The 12,811-nt window shown below is 40.1% G+C and overlaps 1 protein-coding gene across 8 annotated transcripts in view; it reads right to left on the bottom strand.

Moving 5' to 3' along the window:
* Positions 1-12,798, bottom strand: part of LOC125027590 (poly(U)-binding-splicing factor half pint-like) — a 30,929-nt gene extending 18,131 nt beyond the window's left edge. For 3 of the 8 annotated variants that reach the window (XM_047616694.1, XM_047616695.1, XM_047616697.1), the window contains exons 1-2: positions 12,718-12,797; positions 9,506-9,563 (exon numbers count right to left, since the gene is read on the bottom strand). In XM_047616694.1, the coding sequence (XP_047472650.1) occupies positions 9,506-9,563; positions 12,718-12,780 (121 nt within the window). In that variant the 5' untranslated portion in view covers positions 12,781-12,797. Of the gene's footprint in view, positions 1-723; positions 1,783-9,505; positions 9,564-12,717 lie in introns of all 8 variants that reach the window. The other 5 variants (XM_047616696.1, XM_047616698.1, XM_047616699.1 and 2 more) reach the window with 4 other exon arrangements.
* Positions 12,799-12,811: the final 13 nt, after the last annotated feature.

Raw genomic sequence — 12,811 nt, 5'->3', positions numbered from 1 at the left:
AAAAATAAATATTTTTGAACTGCAAACATCTACCCTGAGGAACACTTATACAAAATTACTGCACACACATAATCTCCGGATGAACCATCCATCAAACTACCTGCACTTATCATGATCATTATTATCTACCTTTCTTTAAACCTGCTGTACATTGTTTTGTCTCTCTTTTTTTTCTTCCTCCTTTTTTTTTTTTTTTTTTTTTTTTTTTTTGAGTTACCACAGAAAGCAATGGCACACATGTTGAGTTCTGTCTTTTCCCACAAAGAAAAAGTATGCTGTACTGATCACGAAAGAAACCAAAAGATACATGAGAGTGAAAACATTCTACAAAGAGGATGAAGCAAACGCCACACCTATTCCAATATCCCAGCAAACCAACATGTCTTTCGGCACAAGTACAATGATTCTAGTAATTACTTCAGAAGACAAGTTCTACCATAAAGAGAGTGAAAATAGGAATTTTTTTTCTTGTATCTCCCTGTACCTTTTTTTGTATTTTCTTTTGACTTTAGCAAGGTCTTCATAAGTATTCAAAAGAATTTGAATTTCCTTCAGTCAGGATATGAATTCCCTTATCCAAGACTTGCTCAAAAATCACAAATAAGGAAGGTTATAAAGTGTATGAAAGTAATACACAAAAATGTAAAAATTCACTAAGATCCAATTGCCAAAAGACAATAATAGTAAGCTGGCCTAAAGGTGCACCATAATCAGAACCATTACCACTGCACTGGGGAGGCTACATTTCGTAAATAGCAGCCCCAGCTAACTGCCGAACGGCCAGCCGCTGAATCTCCCCTGTCGTTGAGGCCTTTCTGCCCACCTTACACCATGAAACGACAAAGAAAAAAAGAACAGGCATATCACATATTCACACAAAAGATATCACTCTATCGGATTGCTTGGGAATATGATGGCAGGTTACTAACAGATGATGGTGAACACTAGCAAGTGAACATGAATCATGAAAGTGAACCAGCCACACAGTCCATAATAGATAACTAGGACTGGTGGCTGGGGCTCCGGTCTCAAGGTTCCTGTGTCTTCACAAGGTACTGTTGGATGGCCAGGGGCTGCTCAACCTGTGGCCTGCAAAGAGTAGAATATAAAAACCCTCCAACGCACAAGCACACACGAGGGTCACCACACTCATTCTCAATTTTTACTTATGTACACACGAGAGTAATATCCGATCCCAGATTTTTTGGATTACACTAATGTATTTTAGGGGAAATATATTCCTAGACACAAAGTTCATCTACAAGTATGGCAAGTTTTGAGGCCTGCTTCTCTCAATTATAGGCAAGTATGACTACTGAACGGGCCTTCCTCTCTTTTTCTACTTTCAGTAATATTTGTTAGGCAAATATACAGATCCCATTCATTTTGACACTCGGGCAGGCGCACCACGCATCTGTGAAAGCAGAGCCCATACGCCAATATCTGCAAAGATAACAAAACAAACAAAAACAAATTACCATCACAAAGCAACAAGGCATCATTATAGGCATGCCTGCACCACAACTTGCTTTGTGAAGGAACACTAGAAATGGCTTCATATCTTCCTTAGCTACTTAATGTCTTTTACTCTTAACAGTACTGAGAGGGAAAAACATTATGGTTTGTAAAATGAAAGCTTGGTTTTGTTTATGAAAATGCTTTGACAAAATGAAAGGTAACAATATGTCTGCCCTAAGTAGTGTGGAGGACTGGGGCGCAGCAATGGATGATCGGCATCAGCCAAAAGGATCGAACACTAGCGATCATTTGAGTCGGGCCAACCTGTAAAATGATAAGAAGAGAGAAGAAGACACAACATTAGTGTGGGCACCCTTTTTACAGATGGTACACCCTCTTCTGCACACTTGTCACTTCCATCCCTTTTGACTCCCACATGGCACTTCTCTCTCTCCACCTATCCCAACCCTTAATTTGGGACCCAACTATACCCACATCCAACTAATAGACTCCCAGCTAATTGACTTATCAACCTCACACTCAAACAAAAAAAAACAAAGCATTAAAAAAAGAAAAAAAAGAACTATATACATACAATTATACAAACATACAAGATGCACACATCAGCACATTCACAAAATAGGATTACACCATATTTGTAAAATTCATTCTCTCCATAAAAAAGGGGAGGAAAGTGTTCTTGAGGCCTTCAATAAATTAGAAATGGAAGAATCTCATGTGACATAAAATGGGAACATGGAGAACTATTACTCTTCTGATTCATTTCAAAAGAAGAAAAATCATTCACCTTTTTGGCTTGCAACTTTGCATTGAGGAAAGTTTAGTCCACTTTTTCAAGCGTATGTGCACAGACAATTCAAGTTAAAATTTAAACTAGCACATCCCTTTAGTACTGCTAGTCATAGGTACACATAGCAGGAGCATCCTACTCTACTAACAAATAATATGGTATTCAAGCCATCTCTACTGTGTCTTTTTCCAATATAAATTTTGTTAAAAGTGCCAAGGTGTAGATCATTCACAGCGCATCATTCTCAAAACCAAACTAACACCACTTCTATCTTGGTCTTGATAAGAATAGTGTTCTAAGACAAATGAGCTAAACGCTACACCTAATGTATACCTTTTAGTGGGGGTTATCATTTTAGCAACATCACCCAATAACTGTAAGTATCATGCAGCCAGTGAAGAAGACAACATTCTTTCACTGTGCAGATTTACCTTGCTTTACATTTCACTAAACCCTGCCTCCCATTTTTCGCCTTTGCTTTCCTGCAAGTGCTCCTGTGCAAGTATGAGAATGATTTTTTTCACTAAGATGGTTGCTTACAATGGTTCTGCACATTTCAGAATTTCAAAACGACAAAGCCTTTACATGTATCGGGGCAATGCATTTCTGGCAAGTCAAATAACATTTTGCTGAATAGTTTATTCGTACTGAGCACTTAAGCTTTTCATAGACCAATCAAACAACTTTTTAATGACCTCTCTCATTCCTCCAGTAAAATGAAAATGTTTCTCAGATCACACGTAATGTTCTGAACTAATCCATGACAACAGTATATCAATAAACAAGAAAAGAAAGAAAGAAAAAAAAAATATATATAATAAAAATAATATTCATAATGGTAAAATTTAAGTAAGAAAGAATTAGCTATAATCATGATAAACACAGTTAAAGCACTATGGCATTAAAAGGACATTCATCTAAATGAATTTATTTGGAGGAGGAGGAGGAGGAGGAGGAGGAGGAGGAGGAGGAGGAGGAGGAGGAGGAGGAGGAGGAGGAGGAGGAGGAGGAGGAGGAGGAGGAGGAGGAGGAGGAGGAGGAGGAGTAGGAGAAGGAGGAGGAGAAGGAGGAGGAGTAGGAGAAGGAGGAGGAGTAGGAGAAGAAGGAGGAGGAGTAGGAGAAGAAGGAGGAGGAGTAGGAGAAGGAGGAGGAGGAGTAGAAGAAGGAGGAGGAGTAGGAGAAGGAGGAGGAGGAGGAGTAGGAGAAGGAGGAGGAGGAGGAGGAGGAGGAGGAGGAGGAGGAGGAGGAGGAGGAGGAGGAGGAGGAAGAGGAGGAGGAGTAGGAGAAGAAGGAGGAGGAGTAGGAGAAGAAGGAGGAGGAGTAGGAGAGGAGAGAAGGAGGAGGAGTAGGAGAAGAAGGAGGAGGAGTAGGAGAAGAAGGAGGAGGAGTAGGAGGAGGAGGAGGAGGAGGAGGAGGAGGAGAGGAGGAGGAGGAGGAGGAGGAGGAGGAGAGGAGAAGGAGAAGGAGAAGGAGAAGGAGAAGGAGAAGGAGAAGGAGAAGGAGAAGGAGAAGGAGAAGGAGAAGGAGAAGGAGAAGGAGAAGGAGAAGGAGAAGGAGAAGGAGAAGGAGAAGGAGAAGGAGAAGGAGAAGGAGGAGAAGAAGGAGAAGGAGAAGAAGGAGAAGAAGGAGAAGGAGAAGGAGAAGGAGAAGGAGGAGAAGGAGAAGGAGAAGGAGAAGAAGGAGGAGGAGAAGGAGAAGGAGAAGGAGAAGAAGAAGGAGAAGGAGGGAATTATAATTACATGCAATTTTTTTTACATTAAATGCATGAGGAAATTTGTATCCCCTGTACAGAAGAATGCAAACTCTTAAAAATAAATTGATATTAGAACTATTACTTGGGCTATCATAAAGATCTGTCATCACCTTTATTATCCTTATCTACGTCTGATATTAATTCTGTATCTGTTATTATTGTCTTTCTTCTTACTTCATTGTGAAAATCTTCTACTATCATCATTTGCAACATCAATAACATAACAATCATTTTATAAGACAAGGATCAGTAACAAAATAAATGACAGTAATAATATTAACATGTCAGACTATGAACTATACAATAATAGATTGTTCTTTCAGTATATCATAATCATAAGCTTGAAGATAAATAGTAAGAGTATCACTATATAAACAATATAAAATATGAACATCAAAAAATAAATGAACATGTATAGATAGAAAACAAGAAAGAAAGAAAGAAAAAAAAAAAGAAAAAAAAAAAACTAACAAACAAACGAAGGAACGAGCAAACTAAAAAAATAAACCGAGATGTTGTTCACACCCGGACAATCCTCAGCCTGAGCTTTGCCTTGCACTCAACAGGTTAACAGTTATAACAAGTAACAGTTGTAAAAACAACAACTGCAACAATACCAGTCACAGATACACAAAAAAAAAAAAAAACAGTAAAAATGACTTTTAAAAACAGATGTTATATCACTATCATTCCTTTTAACATTATAAATAATAGGGCTTTCCCTTAAATTTATAAAGTAATGATCAAATCTATTATTATTAGTACACTCCACCCACAGAAAAAAGTAACCCTTTTTATGTAACTTTTTATCTTACGCACTGTGCATATGAGTGAGTGAGTGAGGGAGTGAGAGTGAGAGTGAGAGTGAGAGTGAGAGAGAGAGAGAGAGAGAGAGAGAGAGAGAGAGAGAGAGAGAGAGAGTGAGAGTGAGAGTGAGAGTGAGAGTGAGAGTGAGAGTGAGAGTGAGAGTGAGAGAGAGAGAGAGAGAGAGAGAGAGAGAGAGAGAGAGAGAGAGAGAGAGAGAGAGAGAGAGAGAGAATGGGGGGGGGCACACCCACACCCACACATACATATATATAGATAAATACATACATACAAACATATGTATTTACACAGATATGTATCTGAATAAGGATGTGTATATAAATGTATATGTATCTATATGGATCTGTATATGGATCTAACTACAAGAGGAGGAGGAGGAGGAGGAAGAGGAGGAGGAGGAAGAGGAGGAGGAGGAGGAAGAGGAGGAGGAGGAAGAGGAGGAGGAGGAGGAAGAGGAGGAGGAGGAAGAGGAGGAAGAGGAGGAGGAGGAGGAGGAAGAGGAGGAGGAGGAGGAGGAGGAGGAGGAGGAGGAAGAGGAAGAGGAGGAGGAAGAGGAAGAGGAAGAGGAAGAGGAGGAGGAAGAGGAAGAGGAAGAGGAAGAGGAAGAGGAAGAGGAAGAGGAAGAGGAAGAGGAAGAGGAAGAGGAAGAGGAGGAGGAGGAGGAGGAGGAGGAGGAAGAAAGAGGAAGAAAGAGGAAGGCAAGAAGAGGAAGAGGAGGAAGTACTAGTAGAACAAAAATAAGTTAAAAGCAGGAAGAGGTGGTAGGAGAGATAGAAAAAAAATAATAATAAATAAAGTGGGACAGAAGAAGAGGAAGTAAGAAGAGATAGGAAGGAATGATTACACGAGCTCAATGAGGATGATTTGTAACGGCAGCTATTCCCTTCCCATTTAATGCATAATTCATACAGGTACTTTGTAACGGCAGCTATTCCCTTCCCATTTAATGCATAATTCATACAGGTACTTGGTTCAACTTCTTAACTCTAAAAATTAAATGCACATAGTATCCTCGGCAAACTAATCCACAACAATCAAACTACTAATGACAAACAGAAAGTGATGACAAACTATATATCATACTAAAAGTTACAGTAACAATTAATAAATGTAACTAACTACATAACATACAAGTTTCAACTTAAAACAATAGAGGCAACCCACACGTAACATCCAAACACAGTAAAACCAGTGCTATTTAACCAACAGAGGTAACTAGAGGATTCCATAGATCTATAGCACTAAAATTCCAATGGCCAAAACATCCCATTTCACAGAATGCACTGGGATGACTGAAAATATATAACATCTAACACATAAATCACCCAAGGCTTATACCCTCTCAGACTTAAGTGCTACCTATCAGCATGAATTAACAGCAAACCCATTCATCTAAATCCTCTTTACAAAGCAAGGTTATTCCAATTGTGGTCCAATCTCGTCCTTGAAGAATGCCACACTTGTCAATGCTTAAGTGTATTTCACTATACACTGTGACCAAGAGAAAAGAAAAAAAAAATTAATGCTGTACCATGTGAGAAAATAGTAAGGTCCTCACTTCGCAGTATCAAAAATGTATGGGTTACTCCGCCTTAAAGCAAAGGCCTGACAACGCCATTCCCATTGTAAGTGCAAAATTTGCCATCAGACCAAATTCATATAAAAAAGTGGATTATGAACAAGCAGATTAACAAAACCAAAAAAAATTACAATTACCAATGTCCACTTTGGTAATACGTCCAATACTAAACTAAGATCATAAAATATGAAAGGCATATCAATAGTCATGCACACATTCATGTCATATATTGGACTCTTGGGCCAGCCTCAATTATCTCTCAATTGGCCTTTTCATTCAAAGCGTTGTTTCTAATTTCAAGCCGATTTCAAAACATGTTATATGATCGTCCAAACATGTTTTCTTCTTCATTTCTTTTTATTTTATTTTTTTTAGGTCTAATACATGAATGCATTTAACAAGTCTTTAAAACCAATATCCTTGTTAAATAGACAAGAGCCAACATGGAAAGTACATGAACAACTCCAAGTAAGAAGAGGAAATCAAATATGAACAAATCAGATGAGATTATCACCATCATTTTATCTGGCAAGCAGATGAATAAAGACATTAATATATTGAAACAATAGCTTTTTAATTCTTATTAATTAAAACCATACAAACTTTTTAAGAAAAGCACATTTCTAAAAATAAGAAAATAACATCTGTCTTCAGGATTCTAGTACAAGAGAAAATAAAACAATTGCTTTTATTACAATTTACAGATACGATGCAAATCACAAACAGAGATCAATAAGTCATGCTATATTGCTACAAATGTTTAATGTTATTGTTACACACGATCAAACTAAATCAGAGTGGAGATTACAAATAGCCACCACTGAGAACACGTCAACACATTTTTCTTTCCAATGTAATTTTAATTCAAAAATATAAAAAGCCCATATGTGTGTGTGTGTGTGTGTGTGTGTGTGTGTGTGTGTGTGTGTGTGTGTGTGTGTGTGTGTGTGTGTGTGTGTGTGTGTGTGTGTGTTTGTGTGAGTGTGTTTGTGTGAGTAAGTGTGTGTGTGAGTAAGTGTGTGTGTGAGTAAGTGTGTGTGTGAGTAAGTGTGTGTGTGTGTGTGAGTAAGTGTGTGTGTGTGTGAGTAAGTGTGTGTGTGTGTGAGTAAGTGTGTGTGTGTGTGAGTAAGTGTGTGTGTGTGTGAGTAAGTGTGTGTGTGTGTGAGTAAAGTGTGTGTGTGTGAGTAAGTGTGTGTGTGTGTGAGTAAGTGTGTGTGTGTGTGAGTAAGTGTGTGTGTGTGTGAGTAAGTGTGTGTGTGTGTGAGTAAGTGTGTGTGTGTGTGAGTAAGTGTGTGTGTGTGTGAGTAAGTGTGTGTGTGTGTGAGTAAGTGTGTGTGTGTGTGTGTGTGTGTAAGTGTGTGTGTGTGTGTGAGTAAGTGTGTGTGTGTGTGAGTAAGTGTGTGTGTGTGTGAGTAAGTGTGTGTGTGTGTGAGTGTGTGTGTGTGTGTGTGAGTGTGTGTGTGTGTGTGTAAGTGTGTGTGTGTGTGAGTAAGTGTGTGTGTGTGTGAGTAAGTGTGTGTGTGAGTAAGTGTGTGTGTGAGTAAGTGTGTGTGTGAGTAAGTGTGTGTGTGAGTAAGTGTGTGTGTGAGTAAGTGTGTGTGTGAGAGTGAGTGTGTGAGTGAGAGTGAGAGTGTGTGTGAGAGTGAGAGTGAGAGTGTGTGTGAGAGTGAGAGTGTGGTGTGAGAGTGAGAGTGTGTGTGAGAGTGAGAGTGTGTGTGGAGAGTGAGAGTGTGTGTGAGAGTGAGTGTGTGTGTGAGAGTGAGAGTGTGTGTGAGAGTGAGAGTGTGTGTGAGAGTGAGTGTGTGTGTGAGAGTGGAGTGTGTGTGAGAGTGAGAGTGTGTGTGAGAGTGAGTGTGTGTTGTGAGAGTGAGAGTGTGTGTGAGTGAGTGTGTGTGAGTGAGTGTGTGTGAGAGTGAGAGTGTGTGTGAGAGTGAGAGTGTGTGTGAGAGTGAGAGTGTGTGAGAGTGAGAGTGTGTGTGGGAGAGTGAGAGTGTGTGTGAGAGTGAGAGTGGTGTGTGTGAGAGTGAGAGTGTGTGTGAGAGTGAGTGTGTGTGTGAGAGTTGAGGGTGTGTTGTGAGAGTGGAGGGGTGTGTGTGAGAGTGAGGGTGTGTGTGAGAGTCTAGGGATGTGTGTGTGAGAGTGAGGGTGTGTGTGAGAGTGAGGGTGTGTGTGAGAGTGAGGGTGTGTGTGAGAGTGAGGGTGTGTGTGAGAGTGAGGGTGTGTGTGAGAGTGAGGGTGTGTGTGAGAGTGAGTGTGAGTGTGTGTGAGAGTGAGTGTGTGTGAGAGTGAGTGTGTGTGAGAGTGAGTGTGTGTGAGAGTGAGTGTGTGTGAGAGTGAGAGTGAGATTGTGTGTGAGAGTGAGAGTGTGTGTGAGAGTGAGAGTGAGAGTGTGTGTGAGAGTGAGAGTGAGAGTGAGAGTGTGTGTGAGAGTGAGAGTGAGAGTGAGAGTGTGTGTGAGAGTGAGAGCGAGTGTGTGTGAGAGTGAGAGTGTGTGTGAGAGTGAGAGTGTATGTGAGAGTGAGTGTGTGTGAGAGTGAGAGTGTGTGAGTGATTGAGTGTGTCAGAAATGCTGTGTCAGAATTATAATTAAATGAAAACCCAAACAATAAAAAAAACTACATTATACAACATTCAACAAATATTCAAACAACTAGCGAGTATAACACATAACAGTTACATAACTCAATGTATTCTGTTTCCTTCCAATGAAATCTTTCAGTAAAGTTCCAAAGACATTTGGTCAAGAGCTTTTGTTTTCATTTTAAGATTCATCTGGCACTTCTTATACATATCGAGATGAATAACAAAAGATTTCTCAGACCTCAAAGGAAAAATATCCAGGAAAATCCACCTTCACCGCGAACGCTCAAGCACACACATTCCCGCTAACAGTCGTACTTGTGAATAAAAAAATAACAATAAAGGTCAAGATACATCACAATGCCCCCACCTCCCCATACCACAAGAAAAATAAATTATGAACAAGTAAATAAATAAAACAGATATGCAGATACGCCACAGATGGAGACCTCAACATCGATATAGCTAGAATGTTGAACACCATGCATTGGAACCTTACCTTCATTAACTCTCATTTTCTTCTCAGCAGGTTGAATGGGGTCTGCTTCACCATTCATCTGAAAAGTGAGGAAAATCAGGAGTTAGAAATGTCTTGATAACCACAGTAACAGAATGTGGCACAGAAATTGATTTGTCCCTACCTTACATAATCCTACCATTCCATTTCTATCAAATGCTCATGTTTACTCAACACAGACTTGTGCTTGCTTGTATTACTTTTGCCTGGATTGCATAACATTTTCATTTGCCAAATGCCACCCAGAAATGAAGCAGTAAGTGCCACTCTCTTTGGTGAGAAAAGAAGATTGAAATTTGAAAGCTTTTCAGAGTTTTCTTCTACATACTTTATATACATATTGACTGCTCCTCACTATAATGCCACAATAAATTCTTCCACACTAATACTGCCATCATAATGATTTTATTATGTTGCTGAGCTGTATAAGTTCGAGTAAGAGCCCTATTAGTGGCTCATGCTAGGGCCATGCTGGGAGACCAGCATGGCCTCCACCTGGCATTGTCAACCAGTTTCCATACCACAAAACTCTGTTTTCAGCTTCACCTGGCTTTCATGGTTGAGAAAGTTAAAGTTAAACAGGCTGTAGTAGAATTATTTTGAAAACCCAAAAATCTATTTTTTTTTTTTTTTGTGCCCAATACAATTAAATAATAGGTGAATATATAAATAATTCCCCCTTTTGAAGTATTTACCCATACCCTTGGTGATTTCTAGACAGGCAATTGTGGAAAGTGTCAAGAACACAGACACTCATCACCAAAATAATCACATAAATCAGGCAAGATAAATAATGAAAATCATAGATACCACATCAGGAATAATTTTTATATAATAAAATAGATTTTTCCCATTTTAAATATATAACTTTGCTCTTCAGTGAAGATATGTTGCGTGACCAAACTCAGCTTGGCATTTGCGACTCCAGGCCTCCCGCTCTGGCAGAGGCCAACAAACTTCTTAATGTATATTGAGAATCATAGTGCTTGGACTAGTTCTTAATGTTAGGACGAGTTATCAGATGTCGGAAACCTATGTTTTGCCAGAATACAGGCATTAATAATTTAGTCTCCATACATAGAGACTTTGGCAATTGCTTGACGACGAGCTACTGTCAGAGAATATTTATGAGGTTGTTAGAATTCTTAGACTTGTTATTTATATGATTTAAAGGAATGTTTTTTTTCTAATTAGTATAGTAAATGCATACTCAACAATTTCAAAAATACATTCTATGCCCTTTCTAGGTACTCTAGCTTTTCAATGACTTTAAAGTCAGATTCTAGTAGTTTGGAATTCCTTGAATTAGTCTTATGAAATTATCAAATTACAAGGATTTAAAGATATATACTTTGTTTCACAAATGGCAGCAGCAATTGATCAAATGGACTGTCTGGAAACTCTTGAAGATCTTCATGCTGCTGGCCAACAACACGCACTCACACTCACACTCTCACTCTCACTCTCACACTCACACTCACTCTCACTCTCACTCTCACTCTCACTCTCACTCTCACTCTCACTCTCACACTCACTCTCACTCTCACACTCACACTCACACTCACACTCACACTCACACTCACACTCACTCTCACTCTCACTCTCACTCTCACTCTCACTCTCACTCTCACTCTCACTCTCACTCTCACACTCACACTCACACTCACTCTCACACTCACTCACACACTCACACTCACTCACTCACACTCACTCACACACTCACACTCACTCACACACTCACACTCACTCACACACTCAAACACACACACACACACTCAAACACACACACACTCAAACACACACACGCACGCACGCACGCACGCACGCACGCACGCACGCACGCACGCACGCACGCACGCACACACGGCGGAGCTTAGTTAGGCGATTGCTATGCCTTTTCCAAAACTTTTATAGAACAGTCCTGAAGCCCAAGGGAGGGGCGATCCCCAGAGAGATGCATTTTCTTTTCATTTCCAAGGTCTTCCTCGAATTTTCTCGGGATTCGTCTCTCAGTAATTTTTTGTTATCGCTACTTACACTGCCTTGAGAAGTTAGAAAAAAAATTTATGGGGCACGTATAGCCATGCCATACCCGCTATGGTGATGACACGATCCCTTGGCAGCGGGGCCCGAGCCAACACAAAATACAAAGTGGGGGAAAACACATCACCACTGGGTTGAGATGTGAACCAGTTCTACATCTTTATTGTGAAAGCTTCCTGCCATTTACATTGTGCTTATTTATCTGCCCAACAGACTCTTACTGCTCTATTGATGTCTGAGCTGCAGACATCCATAGAAGTCCAATGATACTATAGTCGACAGGTTGTAGGATGCAGAAATATTCTTAAAAATTGCTGCTTTCCCTGTACATAGTACCACATTATCAAGCTAGTGAAAGGATTCGTTACTGAGAGCAACAAAGTCCCAAAACCAAGCTATCATGCAAACCCAAAATTCCAAACCTAACCTTTCCTACCTTCTATTCATTCCCTAGACCGGGTGGGGGGTGGGGGGAGTCCCCTGTACCCTCCTTCATTAGCACTTAATGCCAAATTACAGTAAAATGCGACAATAAGACCTCGGGAAAGATGGCAGTATCCATTTTCCTCTCTGTCTGTGCGTCGCTCTCGGTAACGCTAACCAAATGAAATATTGGAGCATTAGGCTTTAAAAAAAAAAAAAACACGCCACTGAGTGAATGAAATCTTGGGAGAACTAAGATTCAAAACGTCATGAAGCTACAAGCACCTAGTAATGTTGTGGAGTCGTGAGCCACTTCCGTGTTCATATCGCTGTTCACCGTCGATATTCGATCATGCCAAGTGTTCAAAATTCTTGTACAGTGTTAAGTATACGTCAACGTGTTCAAAATAAAAGTGTACATTTCTCCTACAGTGTTGAGTACCTGTAATGCTCCAAACCCATCTCACGTCGGGTCTTTTTTATTTCCCCTTGTACCGCTCAATGAAACAGACTCTTCGGTAAACAGGGGAAATGCTTGTGATTAAAAAAAAAAAAAAAAAATTGTGAAAAAGGTGCGGGTCGATCTTTCCTGTTCCAGAACCTGTGGGAAGGGAATCGTGGATTTTGGCCCAATTTTCGCCTCAAACACCTTAATTCCCCATTCTGCTTCCTGCCAGGCGTTGGAGACTATCTCGCTACACATCGAAGTCAAGGTAACTCAAACTTACCATTAAATTATGGCCATTACTAAGCATTGGCTGGGCGAGCGGAGTGGACACGTCGGTAGCCATTTTGATTACTGACTCAGGCACCGCGAGCACA

This window comes from Penaeus chinensis, chromosome 7 (genome assembly GCF_019202785.1).
Source record: "Penaeus chinensis breed Huanghai No. 1 chromosome 7, ASM1920278v2, whole genome shotgun sequence".
Taxonomy (NCBI): domain Eukaryota; kingdom Metazoa; phylum Arthropoda; class Malacostraca; order Decapoda; family Penaeidae; genus Penaeus; species Penaeus chinensis.
Note: the sequence above shows the minus strand (reverse complement) of the source record. Positions and strands in the feature narration are given on the sequence as shown.